Consider the following 27,415-nt stretch of genomic DNA (forward strand, 5'->3'; position numbering starts at 1 on the left):
CAAAATTCAAAACAGAGGGAATTTTGAATTTTACGTAAACTTGCAGCAGGGACAACAACAAAAAGGATTAGTCTGAATTTATGTAATAATTTAATTTGATTAATGATCTAATCGAAAGTCTGTGATAGACACACCTGAACCTTCGTTCCTTAATTTTTATACATATGGTAAGAAAAAACAAAATTTGTGAAGTTTGGCTGCGTTTTGTCATTCATTCTTGTGTTTTTGATTGTCTTGATTAATTTTGTTTTTAATTTTCCTCCAATACTGCTCCCATTATATATTTTTCTCAGCTTTCTTATTATTTTCAATTTTTTCCAGATAAATTCAAATGGAGACTCCAGATTCTACAAAATCGCGAAGATCATTTTCATCATTTAAATCGGCGTCATTTATTGATTGGTCAAAAGATTCAGACAAAGAAGACCCCGCTTTCAGAACGCCTTTAAAGGATTTGGAGAAAGAAGTACTTGCTTTCAGAACACCTTTAAAAGATTTCGACAAAGAAGACCCTGCTCTCAGAACACCTCGGAAAAGCAGTCGTAAGGAGAAAGTAATGGTCAGGAACAGAAAGGCAGATAGTGCAAAACTATCATTGTCTTCCAAAGAACCCAAAGAAGAGGAAAAGACTGCAATCTACAAGTTGTTTTTGAAAATCTTGTTCCTGTTCCTCGCAATCGTAACCAGTGTCATATGTGCGTTACTTGTGTCAATAACTCTGATTGAAGACCGAAAAATAAGCAGTCCCAAAATTGGTTCCTACAAATCAGCCCTGGAGAAACAGGTGTTTGGCCAGGACAAAGTGATAGAAGATGTGCTCAAGAAATTCACAGCCATGTACCGAACTGCACTCGAAGGAGATCTCAACGTCATTCTCTTGAGTGGAGGTCCTGGAGTGGGAAAGGACCTGGTCGCCCAAATTATGACTGCAGAATTTCACGCTCAAGCAGGACCGACCTGCATCTCATCTTCATTTCTTCTGTTTGGCCACAACTGGCCGATCTGCAAACGAACTGATCTAAATGTGATCCAATTAGAGACGATCATCAACGAAAGTGACATTTTAAAAGCAACAGAACTGATTAAGCAAATCTCCAGACAAGGAATCAAAGGCATAATATTTTTGCCAGTTTTGGCCGCTAAAGCCCTGAACGAAGGGGTTGAAAACGCTGTAGGATTAGAAAATCTGAAGACAGTTGAAGACTACCAGGAAATTGTGCTTGAAAGGAGCCTCAAGGTGCAGAAGTTGCTCAGCGTGAACGGCATCAAGTGTGACATGGTCGTGTTCCGACCTTTGACCCGGGATATAGTGGAAAAGTGCCTGGGACCAAAAGGCATATCTGCAATCAATTATGTAATGCAAGGCAGGGAATTTGCTTTGCAAGGATGCAAACAGCTAGAAGAATTTAAATTGTGATAGTTAAAATTTAATATCTTGCTTTGACAGAGAACAATGAGAAATACAGGTTTTCCTTATCACAGACATTATGGTTCCAGGATAGATCCACTGTCCTTCAGACACTTGCACCCACAACCAGTGGGGCATTGGTTTTCTTTGGCAAACCAGCTTGTCATGTGCTGGGTGTGACCTCCGTGTCCGCACACCAAACAAAAGTTGGCTGATCCTGAATTATGAGATTAATAAATAATACGTTCAAGAAAGAAAGAAAAGCAATTTTAATTACCTCTAACAGAAACATGGCAAATCGCACACTGCAGAGCTAGTCGCTTGCAAAATATACAGCTGGGTCCTTGCGCGGGTTTCGAACAATGAAGGCAGTCGGTGAGAAATTCGACGCCCTTGTGCACTTCGATGTTTGTGCTGACGTACTTGAGCACTTGGGCTCTGGCCTCAAGTAATTCCCAGCGGTACAAAATCTCTGCGTAAACCCTTTTAAAGCAGTCATGAAGTTCCGAATTTTTCTCATCCAACATTTTGCTAGAGTTTAGGAAGAAAATAAAATTTTATTTTAAAATATTTATCAAATTTTACCTATGAGATAATTCAATTTCTTCCATCCGCGCCGGATCTGTTGTTTCCGACGTGGAGGTCAAAAGTTTGATCTCGTCCAGCGAGTCGGACCACGAGTTTGAACGATTCTGCTTCAGCATGTGGAAATTCCAGCCTTCAAGAGACGTGTCAGCAGGGTGCACAGTGTGATATGGGGAACCGCCGGGCTGCAATATGCATTTTGAAATGAGCAAAATTTCCACGAAAATTCCAGCGCACACAAAGCGGAAGGGTTAGGAAAGCAAGCAACAACAGAGACACGGGCATTCATGCGAGAGGCTTACCTTCAAACACCACTTGCCAGACGTAAGCCGCTAAAGAGAGAAAAAATTTCCAATTTAAGCCCAGCACCGTGAAATGCAAGAAAAGTTTGGCCCTTGATTTTGTACTTTAACTTACCGAAACATTTGCATTTGGGATTTTCTTTCTGTGGCCCGGGAGGTTTTCCGTTCGGCTGCCGAACATGCAGCTCAGCATGGCCGCCGTCTGCACATCGCATTGAATGGCGTAGTGCTGGATGAGGGCCTCGATCATGGCCCTACCAAAGGGGTGGGCTGCCCAGGCTGACGGAGAGTCTTCGTCGTTTTCGCTCCAATGAGAAGCGAGTGGTAGAGGCAAGGGCGGGGTAGCTGCGGCCAAGGCGGCCAGCTGCCAAACTTGGGCCAGGTCTTTGCGGCCTGCTGAAAGGGCAACGCCTGCATTGTGGTGGCAGACTTCGGCCGTGTCTCGACCCTTCAGCTTATACTTTTCAGCCAACTCCCGGTGCACAAAAAGAAGTCCAGCCGAGTCATAAATTGTGACAGAGATTTTGTTGGATGGTTTTGCAACGCTGCCTCGGTGAGTGGAAGGGCCGCTGGCTGAATTGCGTCCTTTACTTCTGGCTCTTTGCTGGAAATAAAATATCTCAAATTAATTTTATTAAATTCATTCAAACAGGTGATTAAAGAATTATTTATTATGTTAATATGCACAGATTTTGTAAATCTTGATTTAGTTATATAAATGCAAAAACATAAAAAAAATTTATAAACACTAACAAAAACTTTAAATATCAAAAGAAAAGTTAGCTCACCCTGTCAGGAAAGTAAAAGCTGGTAATGCCCTGAGCTTCTGGCACCTGCGATCCATTCCCTCCGCCTGCTTGTGCAAACAATGGCGGGATTGATCCGACCGAGACAAACGCTGCTGATGCAGGTCCAAGTGCTGAGAGGGAGCGCGGCGTTGCACTAGACTCTGACCGAACTGAAACTCGGCGCGAGAGATTTCCAGGCTGGCCAAAGCAAACCAAGAGACCTGGTGTAGGAAATTTAGGTTAGAAATCTTTTATTTAATCTTCAAGCTTCTTCTTTTTACCAGCACTGCAGAATGCTACTCCCGAACTTCGAGGGAACGGAATATAGGCGTCTTTAAACGAGCCGTACACACTGGTAGGTTCGAGATACTGCGACATAAAGTCATTGTTGCCAGAGGTGTCTTCAGTCAATACTAATGATTCCAGACTAGAAACGAGAGTTCGCAGGCAGGGCTCTAGGCATGATTTGTTTTTCCGCACCCTCTGCTGGGCAGTCTGTTTAACGGCCTGGCAAAATAAAATCAGATAGGAAATTTAAAATTATTTTAAGTGAAAAATTACCTTCAAAATTTTTGCTTGGACTGAAGCGTCTATTGTTGAACCTTTGATGAGTTGAAAGGTAGGTGAGGAGTTGAATGGGTAACCAGGTGGGAAGGAAAAGAGCAGTACAGCTACGTGAGTGTTTATGGTTGCGGTAACAATGCAGGTTCGAGCGACTGCATCCATTTCATCGACTCGAACATTGGGTATGTTGAAGTTGGTTAGCGAAAATTCTTGCTGGAGCGTTTTTGGTGCTTGGGAGGGCGATGACATAATTGGGGTGGTTATTTCTGTGGGCTCAGGTGATGGGTCCTCAACGACAGCCTCTTGGCTCTCGACAGGGTCAGTCAGTATTTCATTATCTAAAGAATTTTATTTTAAATGTTAAAAAATATACAATCTTTTTTTAAAAAAAGGCACACACCTAAAATTATTTCCTTTGCTTCTTCATTGGGCTCAGCTGGTGAATGTCCGCATAGTTTTTGCAGAGATGGCTCGATTCGCCAAATTCTCAAGCTTTGGTCTTTGCACCAAGTTACAAGTTGGAAATCGTGGTTGTCTAATTAAGGTGAGAAATAAATTTAAGTTCAATTATTGATCCGAATAATTTATACCATCTTTTTGCTTCCTCCAAGCAACTTCTTGAACAACGTCTGTGTGTCCAACAAATGTGTGGACAGGGGCAGCCTGATTTTCAATATTCCACAGCAGCAGACTGTTTTCTTCCCTTCGTAGCGGAGATACAACCACGGTAACGAGCCCATTTCCAAACGGCTGTGATCAAATTTTATCAATAAAAAATTTGTTAGAATAGACTAATTATTACGGCATGTCTGGCTCTCCAAACTGGAAAGGAAAAAGTCAAAACACTTTCAGCCCTTCTTGGGCTGTTGACGTCAAAAAATTTGACAGTGCAATCCTGACTGGAGGTTACGAGATGGTTTTCTGAATTGGGGTTCCAGTCGAGACTGTGAATTTTGGCCAAGTGCGCTGAGACGTATTGAAAGGGAGCGGTGCCCTTTCTTTGGTCCCAGATTTTCACATCGCCGTCATGAGCCGACGCCAAAATGTCTTTGGAAGTCCAGTTCCATCTGACGTGACTTGCTCCAACTTGAAATAAAATTGCCTTGAAAATTAATTTGCATAAGTAGACAAATTTTACCAATTGCAGAGAGGGACAGCGCCGGCCGACGAAGATCCCGCAAGTCCCAAATGTGCAGAAAAGTGTCCAGAGAGCAAGTGGCGAGCAAGTTGGGGTCAGTTCTGTGCCACTGGAGGTCGGCGACCACCCTCGTGTGCGCCTTCAAAGAGTGTTCGGTGGTGAAGTCGCTGTTTGTCCATCGCAGCACCTCAACTTTTTGATTGCTCTAAAATTGTTTATAAGATTTTATCTTCCAGAATTTAATTTTAAACGAGGTAAAATACTGAGAAAGCAAACTGGCCGTGCGAAGAAGCGGGATTCCAGTCTGCGGTGCCGACTTCGTACTTGCTCTGGCGCAGGACTTTCTTCAGCGTTTCCGTCGGCTCGTCCAAATTGACGACGGCCAAGTACCGTCGGCCGTACAGCAACGCAAGCGTGCCGCTCTGGTCCACGGCCATCGCACTCGCCTGTTTACAAATCATTTTTTTTTACTGAATATTTTTCTACGTGAAATACCGACCTGCAGGTCTTTGTGTTCGGCGACGATCGAATCATTGCTCCAACACCGTGTGGCCATTTTCGGACGTGTCAAAAGAAATTAGAGAATGAAAAAAGGCTTCAGAAGTGGAATCCTCGCCTTCCAAGAACCACCATCCGTGGCTCAAAATGCCAAGTTTAAATGATCGTACGTAAACAAGCAATGCTTTTTCTAATTACATTTTGCACAGCATTTGTTTTCATAGTGGAGATGATTTTGAAAAAATTACTGGCAGGAACACAAACAAACGTCACCTGTGAAATGGGCGGACCGCGATGTTGGAGTCGGGAGGGGATGAAAGAAATCGATGGCGCGCAATCTGTAGGGACAAAAGGGCCGCAATGCACAGATTTAGTTTTTTTTTTATTAATTTAAAAATGAAACAAAAGTATAATTTAATTTTCAAAATATCTTCAAGATAGTGACAAACATATTAGAAATTTTTATTGTTACGGCAAAAAGCAATTATTGGCATTTTAATATTTTTTGATATTAAAAAAAATTATCATTGTTGTTTATTTGTCCACATTGATACAAAAAAATTTATATACAATTTATAAGAATTTTTTTTTAAATGTACCTTATTTACAATTATTCGAGAGGAATTTAAATAAATGTCTAAAAAAAAAAAAACTTGTTATAATAGCCTTTATCTGCCTCTGCTACTAATTTAATTTTTTATTAAATTGGTTTTGTAGAATTTTCTGCAACTCTTTCTTAACAGTTCTCATTTCCACCCTTTCTGCAAGATTAATCGCCTCATGAGGATCGATTGAGTGGTCGTACAATTCTTCGCCCTTTGTAACGTTCCAGTGCGGCGACAGGTCCTGAAACTTGACCCACTGCGTATATCGGTGCTCTTTGGTCCTCACGGTGTAGCCCATGAACTTGATATCTCTCAATTTAGGCTGGTCGCTATTTTCCCGCGGATAATCATTGGGCCGCGGGTACTGACTATACGCGCCCTCTCGCCACTTTTGAACCTTTTCCTGCGAGTATAGCAGAGGCGCCAGGGATCGGCCTTCGGTGCAGAGATCAGCGAAGTGTCCCTTTTCGCAGGGCGGTACTTTCGGCAGGTCAGCAAGGTCACTAAGAGTTGGGAAAATGTCCAAAAGCTCCACCAAATCGTCACGGATGAAACTTTTTCCCCGACGCACAGATTGATGAGCGTTAAATGAAGGGTCAAAAATTATTAAGGGCACGCGAAGTGCGTTTTCAAAATTACTGTATTTTGCCCATTCACCATGCTCTCCAAGAGACCATCCTAAAATTTTAATTTTTATTTTCAAAGTTGAATTAAGTTGTTTCTCGATTTACCGTGGTCGCCAAAAATTACAAGAACGGTATTTTCATCAAAATTGGCTTCTTTTAAGCTTTTGATTAAATTTCCAACAAGATCGTCAATAAATGAAACTGCAGCAAAATAGTGTTGCCGAATGGTTTGGCCAAAATCCACTAAAAAAAAAATTAATTAAAGAATCTTGTTTTGAATAAAAAACATTTTACCAGGAATCGGATCAAAAGGAAAAGTGAGATTTAAACTTTTCACGTCGTCCCGTTCTCTGAGATCGGTCCAGGGATTCCAAGAAATAGGAGAATTTCCTGCTGGCCACAATTCTGGTACAGGTCGACTTATGTCACTTTTTGGGTGGCTTTCTAAAGAAATTAAAAATATCTGAGCTTCAAAGAAAGTAATTTTTTTTACTCAAGAATATTCTAGGAAATTTCAGCGGGATGTGCGGTTTGTGGAAACCGACGGCCAAGAAAAACGGATTCGATTTGTTGTAAGTGCGCAAAAAATTTCCAGCCGCTGCAGCAGTTTGCATATCAGGCAAAGTTCCTTCGGGCTGAAATTCCGGCTCAACAGGGCAAATTAAATTTTTTCCTACCTTGCCTGATTCGTCCACGCACACTTTTTTGTTTTTGTACTTCAGGGTGGAAGGGTGGAAAACTGGTTCACTCCAACTGTAAGGGGTGTCATCATTATAGTTTGATGTCGCCCCTTTAATTAATTTCTTTAATTAAGTATTTTGTTGAAAATTGTTAAAATTTCTTAATATTAACCTGGATGGAAAATTTTCCCGAATGAAGCAGTGGTAAATCCATTATTTTTGAAATGCTGAGGAATTGTGGTGAATTTTCCAGCGGCCACTCTCCAGTAGCTGTGAGTGTCGTACAAATAAAGAGAATCCGGCCTCCTACTTGTCAGCAACGAGTTCCTACTTGGTGCACATAAAGCTTGCTAAAAAATTTAATAGATTAAAAAAAATGTATAAAAATTAATTTTTAAAAATGCACGTTTTTCTAAATTGGAATTTTTTTCTCTGTTCACCTGTGCATAAGCTCTAGTAAAAATAGTACTTTTCCTCGCAAGCCTATCAATATTCGGTGTTACAGCGTCAGAGTCATTGTAGCAACCGAGTGCAGGTCGGAGGTCATCGACCACAATGAAAAGCACATTCTTTTTGCCCAGTAAAGCACCAGGGCACAACAAAATCGAAACAAACCAAAGCAAACTTCTCATGTTATTTAAAAATTTCACGTCTTCTCCCAGACAATAATCATATATTTCTCCGACACAAGATCACGGCGCATTGACCTTTTGAACTATCTCACAGTCATCAATCCTATAACACGAAAATGATCATTTTGCCTATGAAAAGCGCTCTCTGGTGTCGATTTGGCGAACGTCATCGGTGGTTCGGCTCCTTTCCGTACACCCCGTTCGCACGTCGAGTGTCGGGGGTCGAGGAACAAAGCAAAACAAGACGAGTTTCTCCCAAAACACCTTTCATTTTTTGCCCCGACGCGGAAATCGCGCGTCACTGGACACTGAGAAGCGCCGTCCGGGAGGAACTGGACCGTCGGGCGACGGGCTGAAGACGTGAATCGGCGGCCGAACGGCAGCTTTTCATGACCTGCTGAGTCGGGAGCTCTCCTAAGATGGCAGGTCTTGGGCCTCGTCCGCCTCGGTCGGGGTCAGGATTGGGCCGCTGCTCCATCGGGGCCGAGTCGTCCGTCCTCAGCACCGGATCCACCGACCCCAACCGAGAACTCTTTGACGCCTGCAGGTCGGGCGACCTGCCGCGGGTCAAGAGGTTGGTGACCTCGCAGACGGTCAACGCCAGGGATAACGCAGGCAGGAAGTCGACTCCTCTTCATTTCGCCGCAGGTAAAATTAATTTTAAATTCTCATAATTTATTTAAGATTATTGTTTATGTATTGAATGAAAAGTGACAAAATAATTTTGCAATTTTAATTTCAAAACTTGGCACTGCGCAATAACACAATTTTTAAATTAAAGTTAGTTGTTTTAGATTTCATTTTTAGAATTTTTTAAAAATGCTCAATGATTGAAACATATCGATTGAGGACGTTTTAGGGGAAATGAAGGATAAGAAGAGAGCGTGAAATCAAGTTACGCGGAACAGAAACTTCATGCTTGAAAAGGTCTAAGGTTTTTTAAACACCTGAAGGCCGTGCATGATATCCGACGGAAAGGTCACTTGAGGCAGAGAATAGCAGTGCTCATAAAAATTTACGACGAATGGCTCTGTTTCGTCCCACGGTTTAACGATACGCGTTTTTTTTTAAATACAGTGCTCAAATGAACTAAAACAAACCTTACTTTATTATTATCACTGCGACAATTGTAGTTTTAAATTAAAAAGTGACTTAATTTTATAAAATAAAATTGTTATTTTCTTATGCAAACTAAACACGCACGCACGTCTGGTTTATTTGAAGTTGAAAAAGAAGTAAATTTTTGTATTCTAATAAAATGCTTATACTTGTGAATTGATTGTGAGAATTAAAAACAATTAATTAATTCTCGTTGCACCAGCACATTTTGCCTCATTTTTGTTAAACCCTGCAAATAATAGCTCAAGCGTAAATTGGTTTCTTTTCTTCACGCTTTGTTAAGGAAGATTGTTCACTTTTATTGCGCAATTTCGCTACAGTGATTAAAATAATGGGATCGCGCTTACGACGCTCAGCAACTTTCTATTGATGCTCTTTGATAATTATTGTATCAACGTGCAAACGTAAGAAATTTAATACTTTTAATGTTAGATAGTTGAGAAATGATATGAAATAAGAAAATAAGGCGCTCCTTTTACTTCATACAAATTTTCATCCCTCCATTTTTTTATTTAATGCAATTTTTTAGTTCAAACTTTTTACTTTTAATTTGGGCAGTTGATTTTTTTATTAATTAGAAAATAATACCAAATTAAAATTTTTTTATTTTTTAGGATATGGAAGGAGAGAAGTTGTTGAGTTTCTATTGGCCGCCGGAGCTTCCATTCAAGCAAGAGACGACGGCGGCCTTCATCCTCTGCACAACGCCTGTTCTTTTGGACACGCAGATGTGGTGAGACTTCTGCTGCACGCAGGTGCCTGCCCAAACACCAGGGACAACTGGAATTACACTCCTTTGCATGAGGCATCCATCAAGGGAAAAGTTGACGTGTGCATTGGTGAGTTGAAGAAATAATAAATTTCCATTATCAATTTTAAAGAAAAAAGAAAGTGATCTAAATATAAATAGTGTTTTCTCTGATTATTTATATTTTATTGAAAAAATATTAATTTTATAATTTTTTTAGTTGACTTACTTTATTATTATAAAATTTAAATTTCTAATTTTGAAATTTTCAGCTCTTCTGCAACACGGCGCTGACCCGAGTATTCGCAACTCGGAGGGCAAAACTGCCCACGACTTGGCCGAGGGTTCGACCAGAGCCGTCCTATCAGGCGAGTACCGCAAGGAGGAGTTGCTGGAGGCGGCCAGAGCTGGAGGGGAGGACAAACTGAGTCTCCTGCTCAACCCCTTGAACGTGAATTGCCACGCAAGTGACGGCCGCCGCTCAACGCCTCTGCACTTGGCCGCCGGATACAATAGGGCCCGAGTTGTGCAGCTGTTGCTCCAGCACGGCGCCGACGTCCACGCAAAGGACAAAGGGTAAATAATCTTGTTTAGAAAAATTTAAATTAACACTATTTTGAATCTAGCATAATTTTATTTAAATATAAATTTATTTTTTTTATCAACAGTGGCCTGGTGCCATTGCACAACGCCTGCAGCTACGGCCACTTTGAGGTCACTGAGCTCCTGATCAAGCATGGCGCCAACGTGAACGCCATGGACCTGTGGCAGTTCACCCCTCTGCATGAAGCCGCGTCCAAGGCCAGGGTGGAGGTTTGCTCGTTGCTGCTCAGTGAGGGCGCCGACCCCACCCTTCTCAACTGCCATTCCAAATCTGCAGTGGACGTGGCTCCGACCAGAGAGTTGCAGGAAAGACTGACTTGTAAGATTTTTATCATTTTTATATGCAGATTATGTAATTTTTTTAATTTTTGCCGCAGATGAATACAAAGGACACTGCCTGTTGGAGGCCTGCAGGCAGGCAGACCCTGTCAAAGTAAAGAAATTTTTATCTCAAGACGTCGTTGACTTCAAACACCCCTTCAATGGCGACACACCTCTGGTAATATTTTTATTTAATAAAAGGTTTTTTTATGTAATTATTTATCTACAGCATTGTGCGGCTGCTGCTCCTTACCCCAAAAGGCGGCAAGTAATCGACCTGCTGGTCAGGAAGGGGGCCCTACTCAATGAAAAGAACAAAGACTCTTTGGCCGCCCTGCACATTTCAGCCGACTGCTCACATTTGGATGTGGTCGAAGCTCTGCTCAGACATGGAGCCAAATCAAATGTTCTAGACGCCAACGGCCAGACAGGTACTTGTTGTCCATAAATAACCCAACTTCCTGCAACTTTTGTTTTTGCAGCTTTGCATAGGTGTGCCAGAGACGATAATTTACAAGCATGCCGAATTCTGTTATCTTACAATGTCGACACCACCATCGTTTCCCTCCAAGGCTACACAGCGGCTCAGCTGGCTACCGAAAATGTTTTGAAAATACTCCAAGGTGACACGTCGATTTTGGCAGGTGTCCAAATTCATCACAAATCGCCATCACTCGTTTCAGACCCACCGGCTGGCAGCTTAGACGTGGAAGGCCAACTTTTGGAGTCTGCCAAGGCAGGGGATACAGATCAAGTGAGGCGACTCCTCTCCGCTTTCCCACACATTGTCAACTGCAGGGATGTGGACGGCAGACATTCAACCCCACTGCACTTTGCTGCAGGCTACAACCGCATAGCCGTCGTTGAGTATCTTTTGAACCACGGAGCTGACGTTCATGCAAAGGACAAAGGGTTTGTTGATATTACTTAAATAAATAAAATCATACTTATTGCTTGATTTTACTTTGTTTAGTGGTTTGGTACCTCTACACAATGCTTGCAGCTATGGGCATTTTGAAGTTACGGAACTTTTGGTCAAGCACGGAGCTAGCGTCAATGTTGCCGACTTATGGAAATTTACTCCCCTGCACGAAGCTGCAGCAAAGGGGAAATTTGAGATTGTGAAACTTTTGCTTAAGGTTTGCATTTGAATGTAAAGTTAATATAAATTATGAACCTGTAAATTTTAGCACGGAGCTGATGTGAGCAAGAAGAATCGAGACGGAGCCACGCCGCTCGACTTGGTCCGCGAAGCTGATGTTGAAGTGGCCGACTTGCTTAAAGGAAACTCAGCCCTGCTGGATGCCGCCAAGAAAGGAAACCTGGCCAGAGTGCAACGACTTCTGACTCAAGAAAACATTAACTGCCGAGACGCACAAGGAAGAAACTCAACTCCACTTCATCTCGCAGGTAAGTTAGAAGAAATAATAATACATTCATCTAGCTGTTGTTCATTAATATGTTAAATTTTAGCCGGATATAATAACATGGAGGTGGCCGAGTACCTATTGGAGCAGGGCGCTGACGTCAACGCCCAAGACAAGGGAGGACTCATCCCTTTACACAACGCCTCGTCTTACGGGCATCTCGACATTGCCGCCCTCCTCATCAAATACAACACTGTTGTTAACGCAACCGACAAGTGGGGATTCACGCCTCTGCACGAAGCTGCTCAAAAAGGGCGGACCCAGTTGTGTGCTCTTCTGGTAATTATCTTTAAAGATTTTCTTTCAAAATTTTCAATAACAATTTTCACAGCTCGCTCACGGCGCTGATCCTTATTTGAAAAACCAGGAAGGGCAAACTCCTCTTCTGCTTGCATCAGCTGAAGACGTGAGATGCCTTCTGCAGGACGCCATGGTGTCCAACAACCCATCCTCGCCTGGACAACCAGTCCTCTCTCCATCGCCCCAGCCATCTGCCAGTTCCATGTCGCTTCCCCTACCACCGCCTCCTCAGTTGAGTGAGACGGTCATTCTGCCCTCAGGAGCTTGCCTCACGTTGGGTATTAAATTTCAATTTAAAATTTCATAACTTGGTTTTTAACTTTTTAACTTATATTAAAGGCGTCCCTGTTGCTGCACGTTGTGATTCACCCGGTTTCTTGCCGGGCGATGGTTGCTGTGATGACGCAAAATCGGAAGTGGAAAATCCCAGCGGAGGAGACAAGTTGGCTTCTGTCAAAGCCTTCCTTGAAAAGTATTTATTCATATTATATATATTTTTTTTAATTTTGTTATTTAAAATTATTTATTTTTAGTCTCTCACTTGATCATCTCATGGAACTGTTCGAGCGTGAACAAATCTCATTAGACATATTAGCTGAAATGGGCCACGAGGATCTCAAACAAGTAGGCGTTTCTGCCTACGGACACAGACACAAACTAATCAAGGGCATTGAAAAACACTTGACTTGTAAGTTTTATAAATTTTTTCTTGATGCAGAATAATTTGAACATTTAATTTTACAGCCACCGCAGCATGGGGTCCGGCACCTTCGTTATCTTTGGGAACGTTTTTGGTCGATCTGGTATCGGAGGACCGAGAATATCTGGCTGTCGAAGAGGAAATGCAATCAACCATCAGGGAGCACAGGGACAATGGACACTCTGGAGGAGTTTTTATGAGATACAACATTATTCACGTAAGTCCTTCATCGTTTTTTATAAAATTTGGATTAAGATTAATAAAAAAATTTAAATTCTAGATCCAGAAAGTGCAAAACAAAAAGTTGTGGGAGAGATACTCGCACAGGAGGAAAGAAGTGGCCGAAGAGAATACAAGCCAGTCAAATGAGAGGATGCTCTTCCATGGATCTCCGTTCATCAATGCAATTGTGCAGAAGGGCTTTGACGAAAGACATGCTTACATTGGGGGAATGTTTGGAGCTGGTAAGAACAATTGAAATTGTTAAAAACTTGCAAATTAATTCCCCTTCAAATTAGGAATCTACTTTGCTGAAAACTCGTCAAAGAGCAACCAGTATGTTTATGGCATTGGAGGTGGCACTGGCTGCCCCCAGCACAAAGACCGGTCTTGCTATTCTTGCCACCGAAACTTGCTGTTGTGCAGAGTCACTCTTGGTATGATTTGAGTCTTGCATTTTGTATTCAATTTTCATCTGAATTTCTTATTAGGCAAAAGTTTCCTGCAATTTTCTGCAATGAAAATGGCTCATGCTCCTCCAGGCCACCACTCTGTTATGGGCCGTCCCAGCGCTGGGGGACTCAATTTCCCAGAATATGTAGTTTACCGTGGAGAGCAGGTATGACAAAATTTTTGTTACTTGTAAGAACTTAATTTTAATTATTCGTTAATCTAGGCTTACCCTGAATACCTGATTACCTATCAAATTGTGAAGCCCGAGCCGGAAGACGCTACCGATGTAGATCTGCGGTGATGATTCCTGAATCTATTGACCACAAAGTAATTTTTGCCGATGCTTTTAACAAATTCACTCTTTTATAATGTTAGGTGGCTTGAACTCTTGTCTCTGTGATTTTGTTACTTTTTAAGTTGTTTATGAAATCTCGGATCACTGTGAATTTCCATAATGTATGAAATTTTATATTAAGATACTACAGTATTAAAAGTGTTAGCCTGGAATGTAGAACATACAACTTTTTCATTTATAGCTAAAAGACCTTAATTCACAAATAAATGTAAAAATAATATAATAAAACTTATTTGATATCTTATTTATAGGTTTTATTAATATTATACAAAATCTTATAAAGATGTAATCAATTCATTCTGCAGAAGGATGATATATTGATTGGACTTGGATTTTAGTGCAAAAATTGGAAACATTTTGCAATGATGGAAATAAATTTTAACATGATTAATAATTATTATTGTTAGAAAATGAGCTAGAGTTGATTTTATAAACAATTTATTTAAATGCCATTAAATAAAGATTTGAAGGGATGATACAAATTTTATGCAAATAATAATCAATATTTTACTTAAAATTAGGGAATTTTGCTCTCTGGGGATTCACGTCAGAGCATCTCCCTTGGTGACCTAGAGATTAATTAAAAACTTGTTTAATTTCTTTAAAAAATAAAAAGACGAATCATACCCTTGCTTCCAGATAGTCGATTTTTCTTTCAAGAATCGTGAGTTTCTCATTGAGAGACGCCAGTCTTGATCTGCATGACATATCTGCATTGGACAAAAATATACAATTAACTTTATTAAACAAAATAAATAATTCTCCCGACGTACCAAAGGAATTGAGGAAGTCGGCAATCTTCTTGATGCTCTCGGTGATGACTTCGATGTACTCTCTGTTCGCCCAATCTTGCTGAATTTGCTTCTGAATCGCCTCCCTTTGGCCGTGAGCCATAGCGAAGACTAATGACACAAACTTCCAACTGCAATTTCACCCAAGAAATTGGAAAATCGGCAAAAATTGGCAGACAGGATAAAATTGCAGGGCGTATCGATGCGAATCAAAAAGAAAATTAACATCAGGATCAGGGAGGATACGAATGAAAACAAACCGAGTGAAACCATAGAGGACACGACGGAGCCATTATCATGCGCACGGAATTAAAAAATCGCGCTGCGCCAAAGTACGACCAAACCAGGTGGGCTCCTCAACAAACACCACATTGTGTGCTGAGTGCTCATCTCTCACTGCAGCTGCAGCAACAAGCCGAGGAAAAGGAAGTGAGGGCCATGCGAAACTTTCTAGTAACGAGTTTCACTAATTTTGTCAGCGCTTAGTTTAGTTTCGGCCGAATTATTCGACGGTCGCTGATGCTCCAATTCGCTCGCGCAATCTGCTGAGCAGCTCTTTTTGGCGCGGCACACTCGTGTTTTACTGCCTGCATACGGCTGCTGTAGGTGCGTTAAGTGTAATTTATTTTGATTACTTTTATTTGTTATCGTTTGCGTTATCCATCTCACCTGTTATGTCACAAGAAAAATCAAATTGGAAAACTATTAAATTCCTTTTACCTTCAAAACGTAATACATAATTAGAATGAAGGTTTCCGAATAATCCGAATCGTCTCGAATCATTCAAAAGTCTAACTGAGACTCGGCTTAATTTTCCCTGAATGATTCATAGTTAATATTTTACAATAAACGCGTTTGTTTACGTCATACTACTGTATTAATTGCAGTGTGTCGGAAAAGCTGCTTTTGTAAAGGAGGTGACTAATCCTAACGTTGTCTTATTTCTAGATATTGAGGATTAATTTTAACCAAAAAGAAGAAGAAGAAGCGGCTTGCTGCGTCAAAAAATGGAATACGTAAGGATTTATTATATTAAATTGATTATATTTATATTTTTTTTAAATGTTTAGTATGCTGTACCTCACGTATGCCCCATTGACGGTGGAGGCTTCACCCCTGGAAAATTAATTAAATTACACGGTTCGTCCCCACCAACAGCTACAAGGTTTGTATTATTAAATATTAAATTTGTTACATATTAAAATCTTACAAAATTTGTATGTGGCAACATTGAAAGTTTTAATAGCGTTTGTAAACAGATATTTGTCTTGAGTTATCATTAAACTTTTTCCACAGGTTTGCGCTCAATATACAAGCAGGACCGAATCTGAATCCCAGAGACGACATCGTCCTCCATATCAGTGCGATTTTTACAGAAAACGTTGTTTCTCGCGCCTCTTATCAGTCAGGAATGTGGGGCCCTGAAGAAAGAACTCCCACACTGCCCTTCGCCAGGGCACAGCCGTTTGAGATTATTGTCATGTGTGATAATGACTGTTTTAAGGTAAAAAAATTTTATTTAATGGCTGTGTTTATAATAAAAAGCGCAAAACTGAAAATATAAAAGGAAATTTTGGTTTTAGATTGCAATCAATGGCCAGCACTTTACCGAATTTATCCACCGAATGCCATTCCAAAAGGCAACACACATCGTTGTGGAAGGGGACATTACCATCAGCAGAATTTCGTGGGAGGGTGGATTTGGCGGCGCCCCAGGTGGCGCGCAGCCACCCGCCTTTGCCCCCAGCGCTGCAGGTAAAGCCATTATGATTTATTGGCTCCAGACAGTTGCCAAATTTTATCGTCTCGAGCCGCAGACGAATAAAAAAAAATGCTAGGTGCGCAAGAGCATTATGTACGTCTGTCAGATTTTATAAAAGTGAATAGAAATAAAAGGAGACCAAATTTATGGTACACCCGTGTCTGCCTTTTTACCGCCATAGCGGTTGCGCTAAAACATTACTTAATCTTGGAAAAATTAATGCTTTCACTGATTGGAATAGAAGCACTTTAAAAAATTGTATGGAAATTCTCCAATTTTTTAATTTATCCTTGAAAATTAAAAAATTAAACCCATTTCTTTGATCTTCAATAATTTTTTTTGTCAATAAATTTATCTTATTATTTTGTTCATTATATTCTGTCCAGGTTCCCCATACCCAGTGGCTCCAGTTCCAATACCTCCATACTCAGGTGGTGGCTACGTGCCGCCTCCACCCCCACCAGCTGGATACAACGGCATACCTCCGCAACCTGCATATGGAGCACCCTACGGAGGTCAGCCAGGGTAATTATTAATTTATTATTTTTTTTTGAATATATTATTTGAATTTTTGCAAAAATTTGGGCAGTATTAATGGGTTAGCTCTTTTCTTGACTCTAGTTACGGCCCGCCACCTCCAGCCCCTGGTTACGGAGGGCAGCAGCCACCTTACGGGCAGCCAGGTTACGGACAACCAGGGTATGGTCAGCCGGGATATGCTCAGCAAGGATACGGCCAGCCCGGATACGGCCAACCCGGCTACGGCCAGCCCGGATATGGCCAACCCGGCTACGGTCCTCCCCCGCCACCAGGATATAATGTAATTATCAAGCGTTAATTAACAACTTGCAATTTAGATAAAAACTTATCTCCAATTAAGGCTTCTCACCAGGAGAATGACCTTGGTAGTTTATTGAGCAAAGCAGGGGAGGCAATATTCGGGTTCACTGATAAGAATAGAGGCGTAAGTCTTGGTTGATGTGGCACCCTTTGAAAGTTTGCGACCAACCAAGGCATGAAACCACTTAAAAAAAAACTAACCCACTAGCGCTTACCCAATGATCAATAGAAATAATAAAAAAATGTTTCTATGCATGAAGTGTAAAAAATTTACAGAAATTAGTAAATGTTTTGTATTCTTTTTTAACCTGTTGATCAAAATAATAATAATGATTTAATAACTTTGGCATTTAACTAGCCATTAAAAAAATTAATTTTTCGTAATTAAATAATTATACAATTTTAATAGGCTTCAGGGCAGAAAGACTCAGGACTGATGGGCAAAGTTGGAGGAATTTTAGGAGCAGGTGCCGGCGCGGCTGTCCTCGGTAGTGTGCTGGGCAAGGTAAATTATGCACCCATAATTAAATTTGAATTATTAAAACTATTCGTCTGGCTCTCGCCAGTCTAGCGCCATTTAACTTGTGAAACTTTTTCGATGGCACTCTTCGGAATGGCATTTTGAATAATTTACCGAAAAATTAATTCTGCCCAACTATTTATTTGAAAAGTTATAATTTATTCAGCCTCTTTCGTCTGCCTCATTTTCCAGAAAGCCAAGTACATTCCCGGCATGTCTCACGGTGGCGTCGGTGGCGGCGGCGGAGGTGGCATGCTAGGAAAAGTTGGTACTGCCCTGGGTCTGGGCGCTGGAGCTACTGCCTTGGGAGGAGCAGCGATCGCAGGGGTAAGGAAACTTAATTGGATCTGTGATATATATCGTTTTCTAACTAAGCTGATGAAAAAAAAACGGAAAGAATGTCAGATAGGGTGGCTAAGGAAGAGCAAACTTTTTCTATAAGAGCATCTCTCGGCTCGTTAGCGTCAGAGCGCTGCGGCAATCTCTAAACACACGAGAAGAAGGGAGGGGGAAGATGATTTATAAAAACGTCAGAAATACAATTGGGCATGACGTTGATGATCTTTTGAAAAGTCCGCCTGCAGCTTTTTAAAGGGGTAAATTTCATCATTTTTAATAAATGGATTTTTGCAGAAAAAGCACAAGAAGTCGAAAGCGCTAAAATACGGCTTGCCCATTGCGGGTCTCGGGCTCGGAGCTTACGGGGCGAGCAAAATGGTCAAAGGGTTCCACGGCGGCAGCTCGTCCAGTTCTTCCAGCAGCGAGGAGGAGTAAATTATGTAAAAAAAATTATGTTTAAAACGGTTGTCTCTTCGTCTTAAACTCACAAACCAGAGTTACTTCCTAATTATGACGAGTCTTGTAATGAAAGATCTGATCTTTTCCTGAACAAATACTATTCACTTTTACTGCTAAAATATATTTTTAATATGCTATACACGCCCACTTGTTGTAACGCAATTTTAACTTTTCCCTTTTATGATCAAAGTAGTTCTGATTTTTCCTTATTTGTTAAAAAAAAAAAATGTAAGATCTTGATTAATTTATTAATTCACCCTCTCATTTTAACTGTGTCAAAATGCACCTTATATCGTAATAAAATGCCTAATGTTCAAATACATAAATGCTTTATTAGAGTTTTTATAATAGCATCATTTTGGTAAGAGTTTTTGGGTATAACATTATTTTATAAAAATCGATGATTTCAGGGGGTCGATTGAATTTTTGGCTTAAAAGATCATTCACATACAAGTATGTTTCCACAAGGCTTCTGAAGTATGTGTGTATTTCGTAGCGTCTCATTTTATTATTAATTGGTAGAAGAGTTACACAGAGAGTGAATTCCAAATGCACTCTCTACTTCGGCTAAAAGTCGCCCGCCAGAACGTTTTTGTCAAGTGCAAAAGGAAGTCAACAGTACACTTAAAAGTTGCTGCTGCGATTGAGAGAGCGAGAGTTCAGTTATGAATATGAAAGATGAGAAATGAGAGTGAACCTCTTTACGGAGTTCCTGCCGTAAAGGATCATAATCTCATGCAGCATACATATTTTAACCATGTGTATCATTTATATAGTAGAGTGTATAGCACTTAAGTACGAGAGAGTCTCTCTTGCACAAAATTCATCATTCTTCTTGACACTACAACGCTAATATTCTTATTACGTTATTTGCATATTTTCTTTCATAAACCTAAGTTGAGCCAAAGTTGGGGAGGAGCGCACTTTTGATTGTGGATTCCAGTCTCGTCACCTCTTCTTGTATCACACTAACGTTTGAGAGTTTTCGATGGCACATTTACAGATTTCTTCCGCACTCCGAAATTTTGAATAAAATATTTAAAAAAAATTACACTTTTTATTGAATCAAATTTGATTGGCCTGGTTTTCAAATTGAATTTAAAAATAAATAAACGCATTTTTTCACATCAATCTGGTCCTTGTTAATTCGGAAGTAGGATTTTCACCTGCTTCAAAGTTGGTTCACCTAGCGCAGAGCAGGCGGTTTAAAGCCAAGGAGCACACGATTAACGTTGCTATGGGCGCAAGTAATTTATCTGATCCACTCCGCTGCTGCCGTTGTATCGCCGCCGGTTTGTCACCTAAGTAAAAAAGTAAAAGTAATAAAAATCGTCTCTCAGGCGAAACGATTTTAATTAATAAATATGTTCTTGTTTTTCTTTCTTTTATGAATTCTTAATTAACATTTTTCACATATATTAAAAAATTCATCACCTTTTGAAACAAAGACCTGTATAAAGTCGGGGTCGGTATTCGACGCTCTGCAGCTGTAGTTGCCCGAGTCGGTGAGTTTGGCGTTGTTGATGATTAGCCGGCTGTGCGTTTTCGGACCGGGCTCCGTGCTCACGGTTACGCCGCCCCTTGACGTGTCGTAATTGATCATCCGCTCGTTGTGGTACCAGAAAACGTATTGCGGAGGCGCGGGACTCTAAATGGATGATGGAATTTGGAATTACGAATTGAATAACACACGAGAAACGCCAGGCTGAATTACATTCTCAATGATGCAGACAAGACTGATGGTGCTGCCTTCGCCGATGTGATACTCGCCACTGCCCAAAATGAAAGCCTCGGGCACCACAATGTGCAGATTGAAATAGTGAGACATCGTTCCTGCGCCTGTTGCAACCTGGAATAACACGCCAAAGCACCAAAACGTTTTAAGGCCAAATGTATCCGTCATTTTTTTTTTTTTTTTTTTTTTTTTGTAAATACATTCTAATTTTAATATAGAAGCATGAAAAACTATGCAATATTTAAAATTAATGAAAGCTTCAATTCATTGAAGCGGAAAATTCAATTTATATGTAAATGATTTGACGTTCCTGGCTGATTATTAACTTTTTACTGAAAAAAGATAAAACCACTTTTAAGCAATAAAAAATCTGATAAAAAATAGTAGAAAAAAATAGACACTGCGCTCAAATGTATAAGGCAGTTTTTCAAGTTTTTCATCAGTGCGATATAAAAAAGTTCTCTCAAGCGTTTTTTATTTTTTGTTTGTTCATTTTCTCCGTCGATCAATGAGAACGTTCTCTTCACAATAACTTTTGTGTGATGACTTTTGTTGTGGAGAGAATGGGAAGAATTGAATTGCGAGGAGTAAAATATAAGTCTCGTGTAATACCTGACATTCGTAGGTGCCGTTGTCCCTTTTCTGCACGTATTTGATCTGGAGAGTCCAATCGTCAGCACCCTCCGTGTGCGCCACTTGGAATCGTTCGTCGTTGGTGTAAGTGAAAACGCCCGAGGTGAGAATGTGCCAGTCTCTCCGCCTCACCCACGAAACCTTTGATTATACCAAGAAAGAATGAAAGAGAGTGGTTTGATAAAAAAATTGCCGCGAGCGCGGTGGCAAAAAATATCTAACCGGTCGTTCGCCCAAGTTCTTGACCCTGCAGTGCAAAAACGCGGTGCCGCCGAGTTGTGCGGTGACGTTGGTGACCATGTTCTGATCGAAGAGCGGGTCGTTGTTTTTTCGGTTTTTGCGGAACTTGCCGTAGTCCTTGAACCACGGATTCTGCCACGGATACTTCTCCGTCGCCGTCGAATAAGTTTCCCGCGAGTCAGCTGAATGGAAAAAAGGAAGGAAGAAGGAGACATTAAGCGTCGGTCCATTTATCATTTTAATTAAAAATCCTCTTCAGATTGCGCGCGGTCGGGCACATACACACACGACAGCCCCGGATTGGTATGCAACCCGCGCGTTATAACTGCCGAGCGGCGCAGCGTCCTCTCCATTATAAGGCGCGCGCTCTCATGTCAAAGCCGACGGAAAGAGAGGGACGCGGACGGCGGAGAGAGAGAGAGTTTTAAACTCTTTATCAATTTGTCAACGGCGCGACGCTCGAGGCAAGATAAAGTTTTGCAGAAAGTGTGTTTCAAAAGTCGCTGCAAATTTTAATAAAACGCCGGCCCGCCCGCGTAATGGCGCGACAGTTTACACATATTTTTACGTCCGACGGTTCAACAGTTGTCTCTGTGTAATTAAAAAAAGCGGCTCGTGTCTGGAATTACAAAAATTTCGTTTAGAAAGAAAAGCTTGCAAATCCCCGATGCGTAAAATTGAATTTAATTTCAAAATGAGCCGTCGCTAACGAACAAATCGGACTAAAGTGAAGCATTTTTTTAGCTTAATTACAAAATAGAATAAATGATGTTGGGTGGAAAAAGTTTGCCCAGCCTTTTTAAAACGGTTTACAGCGATGCATGCTTACAGTGGAAAGGAATTTAACGAGCCATTGTTTGAATTTTTCCCCTGATTATAATGCAATTTTTTATCTTTTGGGAAATTTTAAAGGAATTTCGTATTTTTTAAATCATTTCTGCATCACTTCTTGGGTTAATGGTGTGAATTCACCCCCCCCCCCTGGCCAAAGTTTGATATGAAACAGCCTGGTTGAAAGAACAAATAGGATAATTGGCTTTACAAGAATTCTTAGTGTATTAGTGTAAAACTATTAATGTAAACAAATCTTATATCTAAGGACAAATTTGGATTAAAAAAATGTGCACTAATAAAAAAAACCTCCTTCCTAGCTGAATCTAGTTAATCTGAAATTTTGCAAAATAACTGAGACTTCTGTTTACATAAAATTAAAATAAATAATTCAGGTAGATTGAGGACCTCTATTTGAACCAAAATTTGCATTTAAATCGATGGCCAGAGTATTTAGCTGAGGTAAAATAAAAATTTAATAATTTCTCTCTAAAACTTTTCTCTTGTTTTCCAGACCGTTGAAATATTCACGAAGGCACCGAAATGAAATCATGTACGACTGTGAACGACTTCATATGCCCTAAAAAAAACCCAGCAAATTATTTCACTGGGAGTTACGTTAAAAAAGAGATTATACGGAATATGAACCAGGCTGTTATCATTAGCCTTGTAAAAGAGCGAGAATATTAATGACATAGCGTGACAGTTGCGTCATTTTTTACACCCAAAATGACACATTGTGAGCTTTGCCGTACCTTTTAGCTGCTGGTCGATTTCAAGCGAGTGCAGGCCGAAAAAGGAAAAGTCGACGTTCAGAAGGTCCGGGTCGCCGCTTCCGTTCAAAATCGACGACCAAATGTCGGGCGGGAATTTGGCCTCCTCCTCGATAATTTCCGCCGATTGCGCCGTCGTCGTCGTTTCTGCAGGGAATTAACAATCGAATTACGAAGAGGCTGCGGCATTACAGCTCGTCAATTGTCAGTCGGTGCTCGTCGATCCGGTGTGTGCTGTCAAGGCTTATAAATATCACACGCACGTCTGCTTTTTTCGCAGGCGGAAAAGGCCTCGGCGCGCGGCAGCAGGATCTAGTTTTTCGACCTGCTGCCGCGCCGCAGCTGCTGCTTTTTTCCACGCCGGAAAAAGAGACGGGGCCGCTAATAAATCAAACGCGCCGCGGCTGTTTACACGCGATTGTTAAGTGAAAAAAGTAATCAAATCACAAGATCGGCTAACACTGGAATTTAACACGGCAACGCTCACCTGAATCAAGATTAATGACTGCCGAGCTGCGCGCTGCCAAAACATCCATCACCATCAGCATTAGCAAAACTGCAAAATGTATACAACACCATGGCGTTAAGTCCTTTCGATGTGTGTCTGTTAATTCCTTTGGGAAGAAAACGAAGTGACGAGAGCCAGAGAGATGCAATCGATATAAGCCTCCTCTCTCTCTATGGCTCTCGCCATTAAAGTTCTTTGTGTTTTATATATTTGTGTGGAAATACACTGGCCGGAAAAGTTAGTCCCGAATCACTCTCGTGGCTTTAAACGCGGCGTTTTTTTTTGCGCTCTCGTTTATTTATGTGAAAACAATTTTCTCTCGTGGGTTCGCGCGAGCAGGTTTATATTATTAAAGAGTCTTTTGGGACAAGGCGTGTCGAATTCGCGCCGAGCTCGCGCTCTCTGCTAAATTAAACGCGGCGTTTCAGTCTTTTTGCGGAGCGTTTCAAAATTAATTAATTATATTATTGTGCAGCGCCAACGCGGAAAATCAATTTGATGGCAATTTCATCGCTAATTGAGAGACACTCATTTAGGGCTAATAGAAAAGCGGTCCTTTGGGAAGGGAAATTCAAATGACATGATGTGAAAGAGCAAAGGTTGTTTGACGCAAAAATATGTTTGATTTAAAAAAAGAATGTTTATACTGCAGTGGCTTTGGACAAATATTGACAGAAAAGTGTAAGGGTAAACAAAATTTAAACCCTTTTGTATTATATGACAACATATTTTTGTAATAAAGCATCTACCTGCTAAAAATGTTGTTTATTTTTTGCTTATGTTACGTCCCGAGTAAATAAAGGAGGAAACCAAACTCGTGTATGGGAAAGTTTGTGAAACCCAAAACAAAATGAAAATATAAATTCTTATTCCGTTTTTTAAACAACCTTTTCATCTCTTTGTTTGTATTCACCTTGACTTGCTTGCTCTTTGAAATTACAAAAACCAAATAAAATGCTTAATTTCAGTGGGCGGACATCACAACGTGGAAAACATTTTTTTCTTTTCATGTCGCCCACTCTGTGTGAAAGTTGAAAGATTTCAATTTCCCACGAAATTAATTAAAAGGAGCATGAGGAATTGTAAAAACATCTTCATTGTTATTAATTTTAAATTGACAACGTCTCTTTTGGCAGCGAGTAAAATTTTCGTTTCTTCAATAAAAAATAATTATTATTTTTCTTTTCTCATTATTTTGAAAATTTAATACTAGCGACATTTTTCATCCTGTAATATTTTTGTACCTTCCTTTTTTCATTAGAATCAAATCAGCAAAAGTGCTCATATCGCTTCTCTCTCCTGGCAATTATTTGATAAGGGAAGGCTTTTCCACTTTTAATATCACAAAGAGTCTCTCGCCGCTAAAAAAAATTAATTCCCACAGCCGCACTTTTAGTATTTGCATTTCGTTAGTCTGGCGCTTGGCAGTATTCACTTGCCGAGCGCCAACTTTTTTTATACTCTCTCACGTACCCTGCGTTAAAAAAAAATGTTTGCCTTCTTGTGCAAAAGACGTATTGGAAAACGTTTGCTTTGCCACAGCGAAGAACAAGTTTTATTCAAAGTAGAGGCGAAAGTGAAGCCGCGAAATCGCAGCAACATTGTTGTGGCAAAAGAGCGCTGCTTGTTATAATTATTGATTTTCTGTTGGGCAATTTAAGAATGATGAATTGAGGCAAAAGTCGCGAGCAGCAGCATTTTCGGGGAATAAACGCGCTAGAGAGAGATTATCGCGGAGGAGATAAATTGACTCCGGCTCGTGCAAACAGCAAAAAGGCAGCAGCCGAGCTGCCTTTGTTACTTCCGACTTTTGCATCGCGCTCGCTCTCTTTGTCGAGCGTGAATTATTAATTTAATAAACATCAAACAAGAAAATCCCGGCCAGCATAACACACCACTCGACTGTTCTGGCGCTAACCGAGCGTGCTACATTTAGCAAACAGAGCCGAAAGAGAGGCAGATGCAATTATACCCGAAATGGGCAAAACTCACAAAAAAAAGGAAACCTAATTGATCCGGCGGAAAAAATGTCAATAACAGAGACCTTGTTATTTACACATTTGTTCCGCCGAGAGAGACGGGAAAAAATCTTCTCTCACCTCTGCGCGTCGCCTCCATGATTCGGCTAGATTTGCTTCGTGGGAGAGAAGACGACGGCGGATTCGCGCTCATTACTCTCTCTCGCTCGTTCCGTCCGTCCTCGTCGCACTCAACTAGAACGGCTGCTCGTCTCAAGCAGAGACGAAAAACAAGGAACGAGCGCTCCGAATGACATATTAGGGCGTGAGCGCGAGAGCAGTTGGCTTGATGGAGAACAAGGAGATTACACCGTCAGATCTGGCAGATCTCGGCTGCTGCTGGACCTGCCTGCTATTGAGCAGGTCCCTCTCGAGCAGAGCCAGCCCGCCACCCCTCCCCACCCCGCGCGCGCGAGCACCATCCACCCTCACCCCTGCCTGCCTGCCTCTCCCAAAAGCAGCCACTTTCAACCCCCGATACTATCGGCTGCCCAACCGCCTCCGGAATTATATTCAGTTTTTTTGTTCCATCCCTGGCGGCCAGTCCCCGAGGGTCGTTTAATCTTTATGGATTTTATTAGCCGGGCTCGGACGATATGGATTCGGCGCGATTTCGGTCATTACGCTCTGAATAGCGCTGATATCGTTCGCAATTATTTATTCGATATTCCGTTGGTGCAGCAGTCGGGCTGCTGTCTCTGTTTCTCGGATGAGCCGCCGCTTTATTGAGAGCGACGAGTCCCTACCCTTTTCCGTTATATTGGTGGTCGGGGGTGCTATAAAATTGATGGATGGGGATTACGTGCTGGCACGATAAGCATTTTTGGACAAATTAGTTATTCAATCATGTTGCGCCCGGGCGCCCCGGTAATTGCTTGGTGTGAGAGCGCAGGGATGTTGCCACTCTTTGTATGTACAAGCCGCAGGGCGCAGCAGACCACTTGAAAAGACTAATGGTAAATAAACATAGCCTCTTTTCTTTTGAATGACTTTTGTTCGTGACAATTTGGCGTGCATCCTTTTAAAGCTGCAGTACAATACACGGCTGAAGCCATTTCTGCAGGGAAAGATATAATGAGCGGAGTAAAACAATTAAAAATTTAATTTAATTTTAAACCAAATTTGGAATAATTTTGTTTTTAAATAAATTCAACTTGTGCTTAATGAGACCACTACTGGTGAGCTTAAAACGGAGTTATTTAAAAACCAAGCACTGAAAAAGACCCAGATATATGATAAATAGTTAATATTTTTAAAATTGGAGTAAAGCAATATCTCTAGATATGGAGTGGAAAATTTTGTAAGGGCTTAAAACGTCTTACATAAAAAATACGAAGTTACGGTTTTTGTTTGGCCTAGTTTTTCATAATTTCGACAGATTCAATGAAATAGATAAATTTACTAATACGTCAGATGGCTAAAATTAGATTTTTTCTTTTAAATATATTACATAGTTGTAAATAATATTTAAAATTATTTTTACGCTCTAGAAAAGTAGTAACAGTAGCGATGCTTATAGAATTTTGTCAAGAATTTTTGTCTAGAAATTAATTCAAATCCCATTATTTTTTTTAAATTTTCTGTAATAAAAAGGAATAATTTTAAATAGAAATGAAATTTGGTAAATTGAATCAATTTAATTATTATCTAGTATAGTTTAAGCTAGCTAAAAGTTAAGTTCATTTGTTAAGATCATGTTGTTTCCGTCCTCTGAAATTAAAGTCCTATGAAGTATGACCTGCCACCAGGGTTGTGTATGGGTACAGGAACTGGGCCAGCAATGCACCACTCGTACCAGACTTTCTTGTCATTGCACATTCGCCAAAAGTGGACTTCAAGTTTGTCTCCATTGCGGATGTGGACAGGTTCCTAGTCAATAAATAAATTAATTAGAA

At 40.7% G+C, this 27,415-nt stretch overlaps 8 protein-coding genes across 13 annotated transcripts in view; 3 read left to right on the forward strand and 5 right to left on the reverse strand.

Moving 5' to 3' along the window:
- Window positions 1-8: 8 nt before the first annotated feature.
- On the forward strand, window positions 9-1,671 carry LOC132194218 (uncharacterized). Its single transcript, XM_059615371.1, has 2 exons — window positions 9-167; window positions 322-1,671. Exon 2 carries the CDS (start codon window positions 332-334, stop codon window positions 1,415-1,417), a length of 1,086 nt encoding a protein of 361 aa, XP_059471354.1. The 5' UTR covers window positions 9-167; window positions 322-331; the 3' UTR covers window positions 1,418-1,671.
- Window positions 1,412-5,574, reverse strand: LOC132194210 (GATOR complex protein WDR59). Of its 2 annotated transcripts, XM_059615359.1 has the most exons (14): window positions 5,285-5,574; window positions 5,049-5,231; window positions 4,786-4,990; window positions 4,450-4,733; window positions 4,238-4,397; window positions 4,048-4,182; window positions 3,645-3,985; window positions 3,365-3,590; window positions 3,084-3,304; window positions 2,411-2,899; window positions 2,296-2,325; window positions 1,994-2,178; window positions 1,686-1,939; window positions 1,412-1,625 (listed from the first exon to the last, which is right to left on the reverse strand). In XM_059615359.1, exons 1-14 carry the CDS (start codon window positions 5,339-5,341, stop codon window positions 1,486-1,488), a joined length of 2,910 nt encoding a protein of 969 aa, XP_059471342.1. In that variant the 5' UTR covers window positions 5,342-5,574; the 3' UTR covers window positions 1,412-1,485. The 2 variants fall into 2 exon arrangements, with proteins under 2 accessions (XP_059471342.1, XP_059471344.1); XM_059615361.1 differs by lacking the exon at window positions 2,296-2,325.
- Window positions 5,575-5,768: 194 nt separating this feature from the next.
- Window positions 5,769-8,114, reverse strand: LOC132194212 (iduronate 2-sulfatase). The gene is made up of 6 exons (XM_059615363.1): window positions 7,635-8,114; window positions 7,367-7,544; window positions 7,008-7,304; window positions 6,809-6,958; window positions 6,620-6,757; window positions 5,769-6,566 (listed from the first exon to the last, which is right to left on the reverse strand). Exons 1-6 carry the CDS (start codon window positions 7,824-7,826, stop codon window positions 5,968-5,970), a joined length of 1,554 nt encoding a protein of 517 aa, XP_059471346.1. The 5' UTR covers window positions 7,827-8,114; the 3' UTR covers window positions 5,769-5,967.
- On the forward strand, window positions 8,016-14,278 carry LOC132194207 (poly [ADP-ribose] polymerase tankyrase). Of its 2 annotated transcripts, XM_059615357.1 has the most exons (19): window positions 8,017-8,474; window positions 9,560-9,784; window positions 9,966-10,269; window positions 10,362-10,615; window positions 10,674-10,795; window positions 10,847-11,048; window positions 11,100-11,240; window positions 11,301-11,529; window positions 11,591-11,756; window positions 11,808-12,027; window positions 12,091-12,323; window positions 12,376-12,622; window positions 12,684-12,816; window positions 12,878-13,032; window positions 13,089-13,261; window positions 13,325-13,508; window positions 13,563-13,700; window positions 13,755-13,882; window positions 13,940-14,277. In XM_059615357.1, exons 1-19 carry the CDS (start codon window positions 8,246-8,248, stop codon window positions 14,015-14,017), a joined length of 3,561 nt encoding a protein of 1,186 aa, XP_059471340.1. In that variant the 5' UTR covers window positions 8,017-8,245; the 3' UTR covers window positions 14,018-14,277. The 2 variants fall into 2 exon arrangements, with proteins under 2 accessions (XP_059471339.1, XP_059471340.1); XM_059615356.1 differs by having other exon boundaries at window positions 8,016-8,474; window positions 11,100-11,529; window positions 13,940-14,278.
- Window positions 14,279-14,315: 37 nt separating this feature from the next.
- LOC132194219 (probable protein BRICK1) lies at window positions 14,316-15,097 on the reverse strand. The gene is made up of 3 exons (XM_059615373.1): window positions 14,845-15,097; window positions 14,699-14,781; window positions 14,316-14,640 (listed from the first exon to the last, which is right to left on the reverse strand). The coding sequence occupies exons 1-3, from the start codon at window positions 14,963-14,965 to the stop codon at window positions 14,614-14,616; spliced, it is 231 nt and encodes a 76-aa protein (XP_059471356.1). The 5' UTR covers window positions 14,966-15,097; the 3' UTR covers window positions 14,316-14,613.
- A 105-nt stretch (window positions 15,098-15,202) lies between these two features.
- Window positions 15,203-19,102, forward strand: LOC132194215 (elastin-like). Of its 4 annotated transcripts, XM_059615367.1 has the most exons (12): window positions 15,203-15,291; window positions 15,349-15,468; window positions 15,811-15,878; window positions 15,933-16,027; window positions 16,159-16,366; window positions 16,446-16,617; window positions 17,011-17,149; window positions 17,246-17,444; window positions 17,505-17,588; window positions 17,874-17,969; window positions 18,177-18,311; window positions 18,618-19,102. In XM_059615367.1, exons 3-12 carry the CDS (start codon window positions 15,870-15,872, stop codon window positions 18,756-18,758), a joined length of 1,278 nt encoding a protein of 425 aa, XP_059471350.1. In that variant the 5' UTR covers window positions 15,203-15,291; window positions 15,349-15,468; window positions 15,811-15,869; the 3' UTR covers window positions 18,759-19,102. The 4 variants fall into 4 exon arrangements, with proteins under 4 accessions (XP_059471350.1, XP_059471349.1, XP_059471351.1 ...); XM_059615366.1 differs by having other exon boundaries at window positions 15,246-15,468; XM_059615368.1 differs by having other exon boundaries at window positions 15,246-15,464.
- On the reverse strand, window positions 19,101-25,860 carry LOC132194217 (uncharacterized). The gene is made up of 8 exons (XM_059615370.1): window positions 25,602-25,860; window positions 23,482-23,550; window positions 22,977-23,141; window positions 21,373-21,572; window positions 21,130-21,291; window positions 20,497-20,631; window positions 20,217-20,430; window positions 19,101-20,083 (listed from the first exon to the last, which is right to left on the reverse strand). The coding sequence occupies exons 1-8, from the start codon at window positions 25,672-25,674 to the stop codon at window positions 19,965-19,967; spliced, it is 1,137 nt and encodes a 378-aa protein (XP_059471353.1). The 5' UTR covers window positions 25,675-25,860; the 3' UTR covers window positions 19,101-19,964.
- A 1,255-nt stretch (window positions 25,861-27,115) lies between these two features.
- Window positions 27,116-27,415, reverse strand: part of LOC132194211 (protein arginine N-methyltransferase 5) — a 29,533-nt gene continuing 29,233 nt past the window's right edge. Inside the window, exon 11 of the mRNA XM_059615362.1 lies at window positions 27,116-27,389. Within this exon, the coding sequence (XP_059471345.1) occupies window positions 27,237-27,389 (153 nt within the window). The 3' untranslated portion in view covers window positions 27,116-27,236. The remainder of the gene's footprint in view (window positions 27,390-27,415) is intronic.

Source organism: Neocloeon triangulifer, unplaced genomic scaffold (genome assembly GCF_031216515.1).
Source record: "Neocloeon triangulifer isolate White Clay Creek 2 clone unplaced genomic scaffold, ASM3121651v1 ptg000006l, whole genome shotgun sequence".
Classification (NCBI taxonomy): Eukaryota; Metazoa; Arthropoda; class Insecta; order Ephemeroptera; family Baetidae; genus Neocloeon; species Neocloeon triangulifer.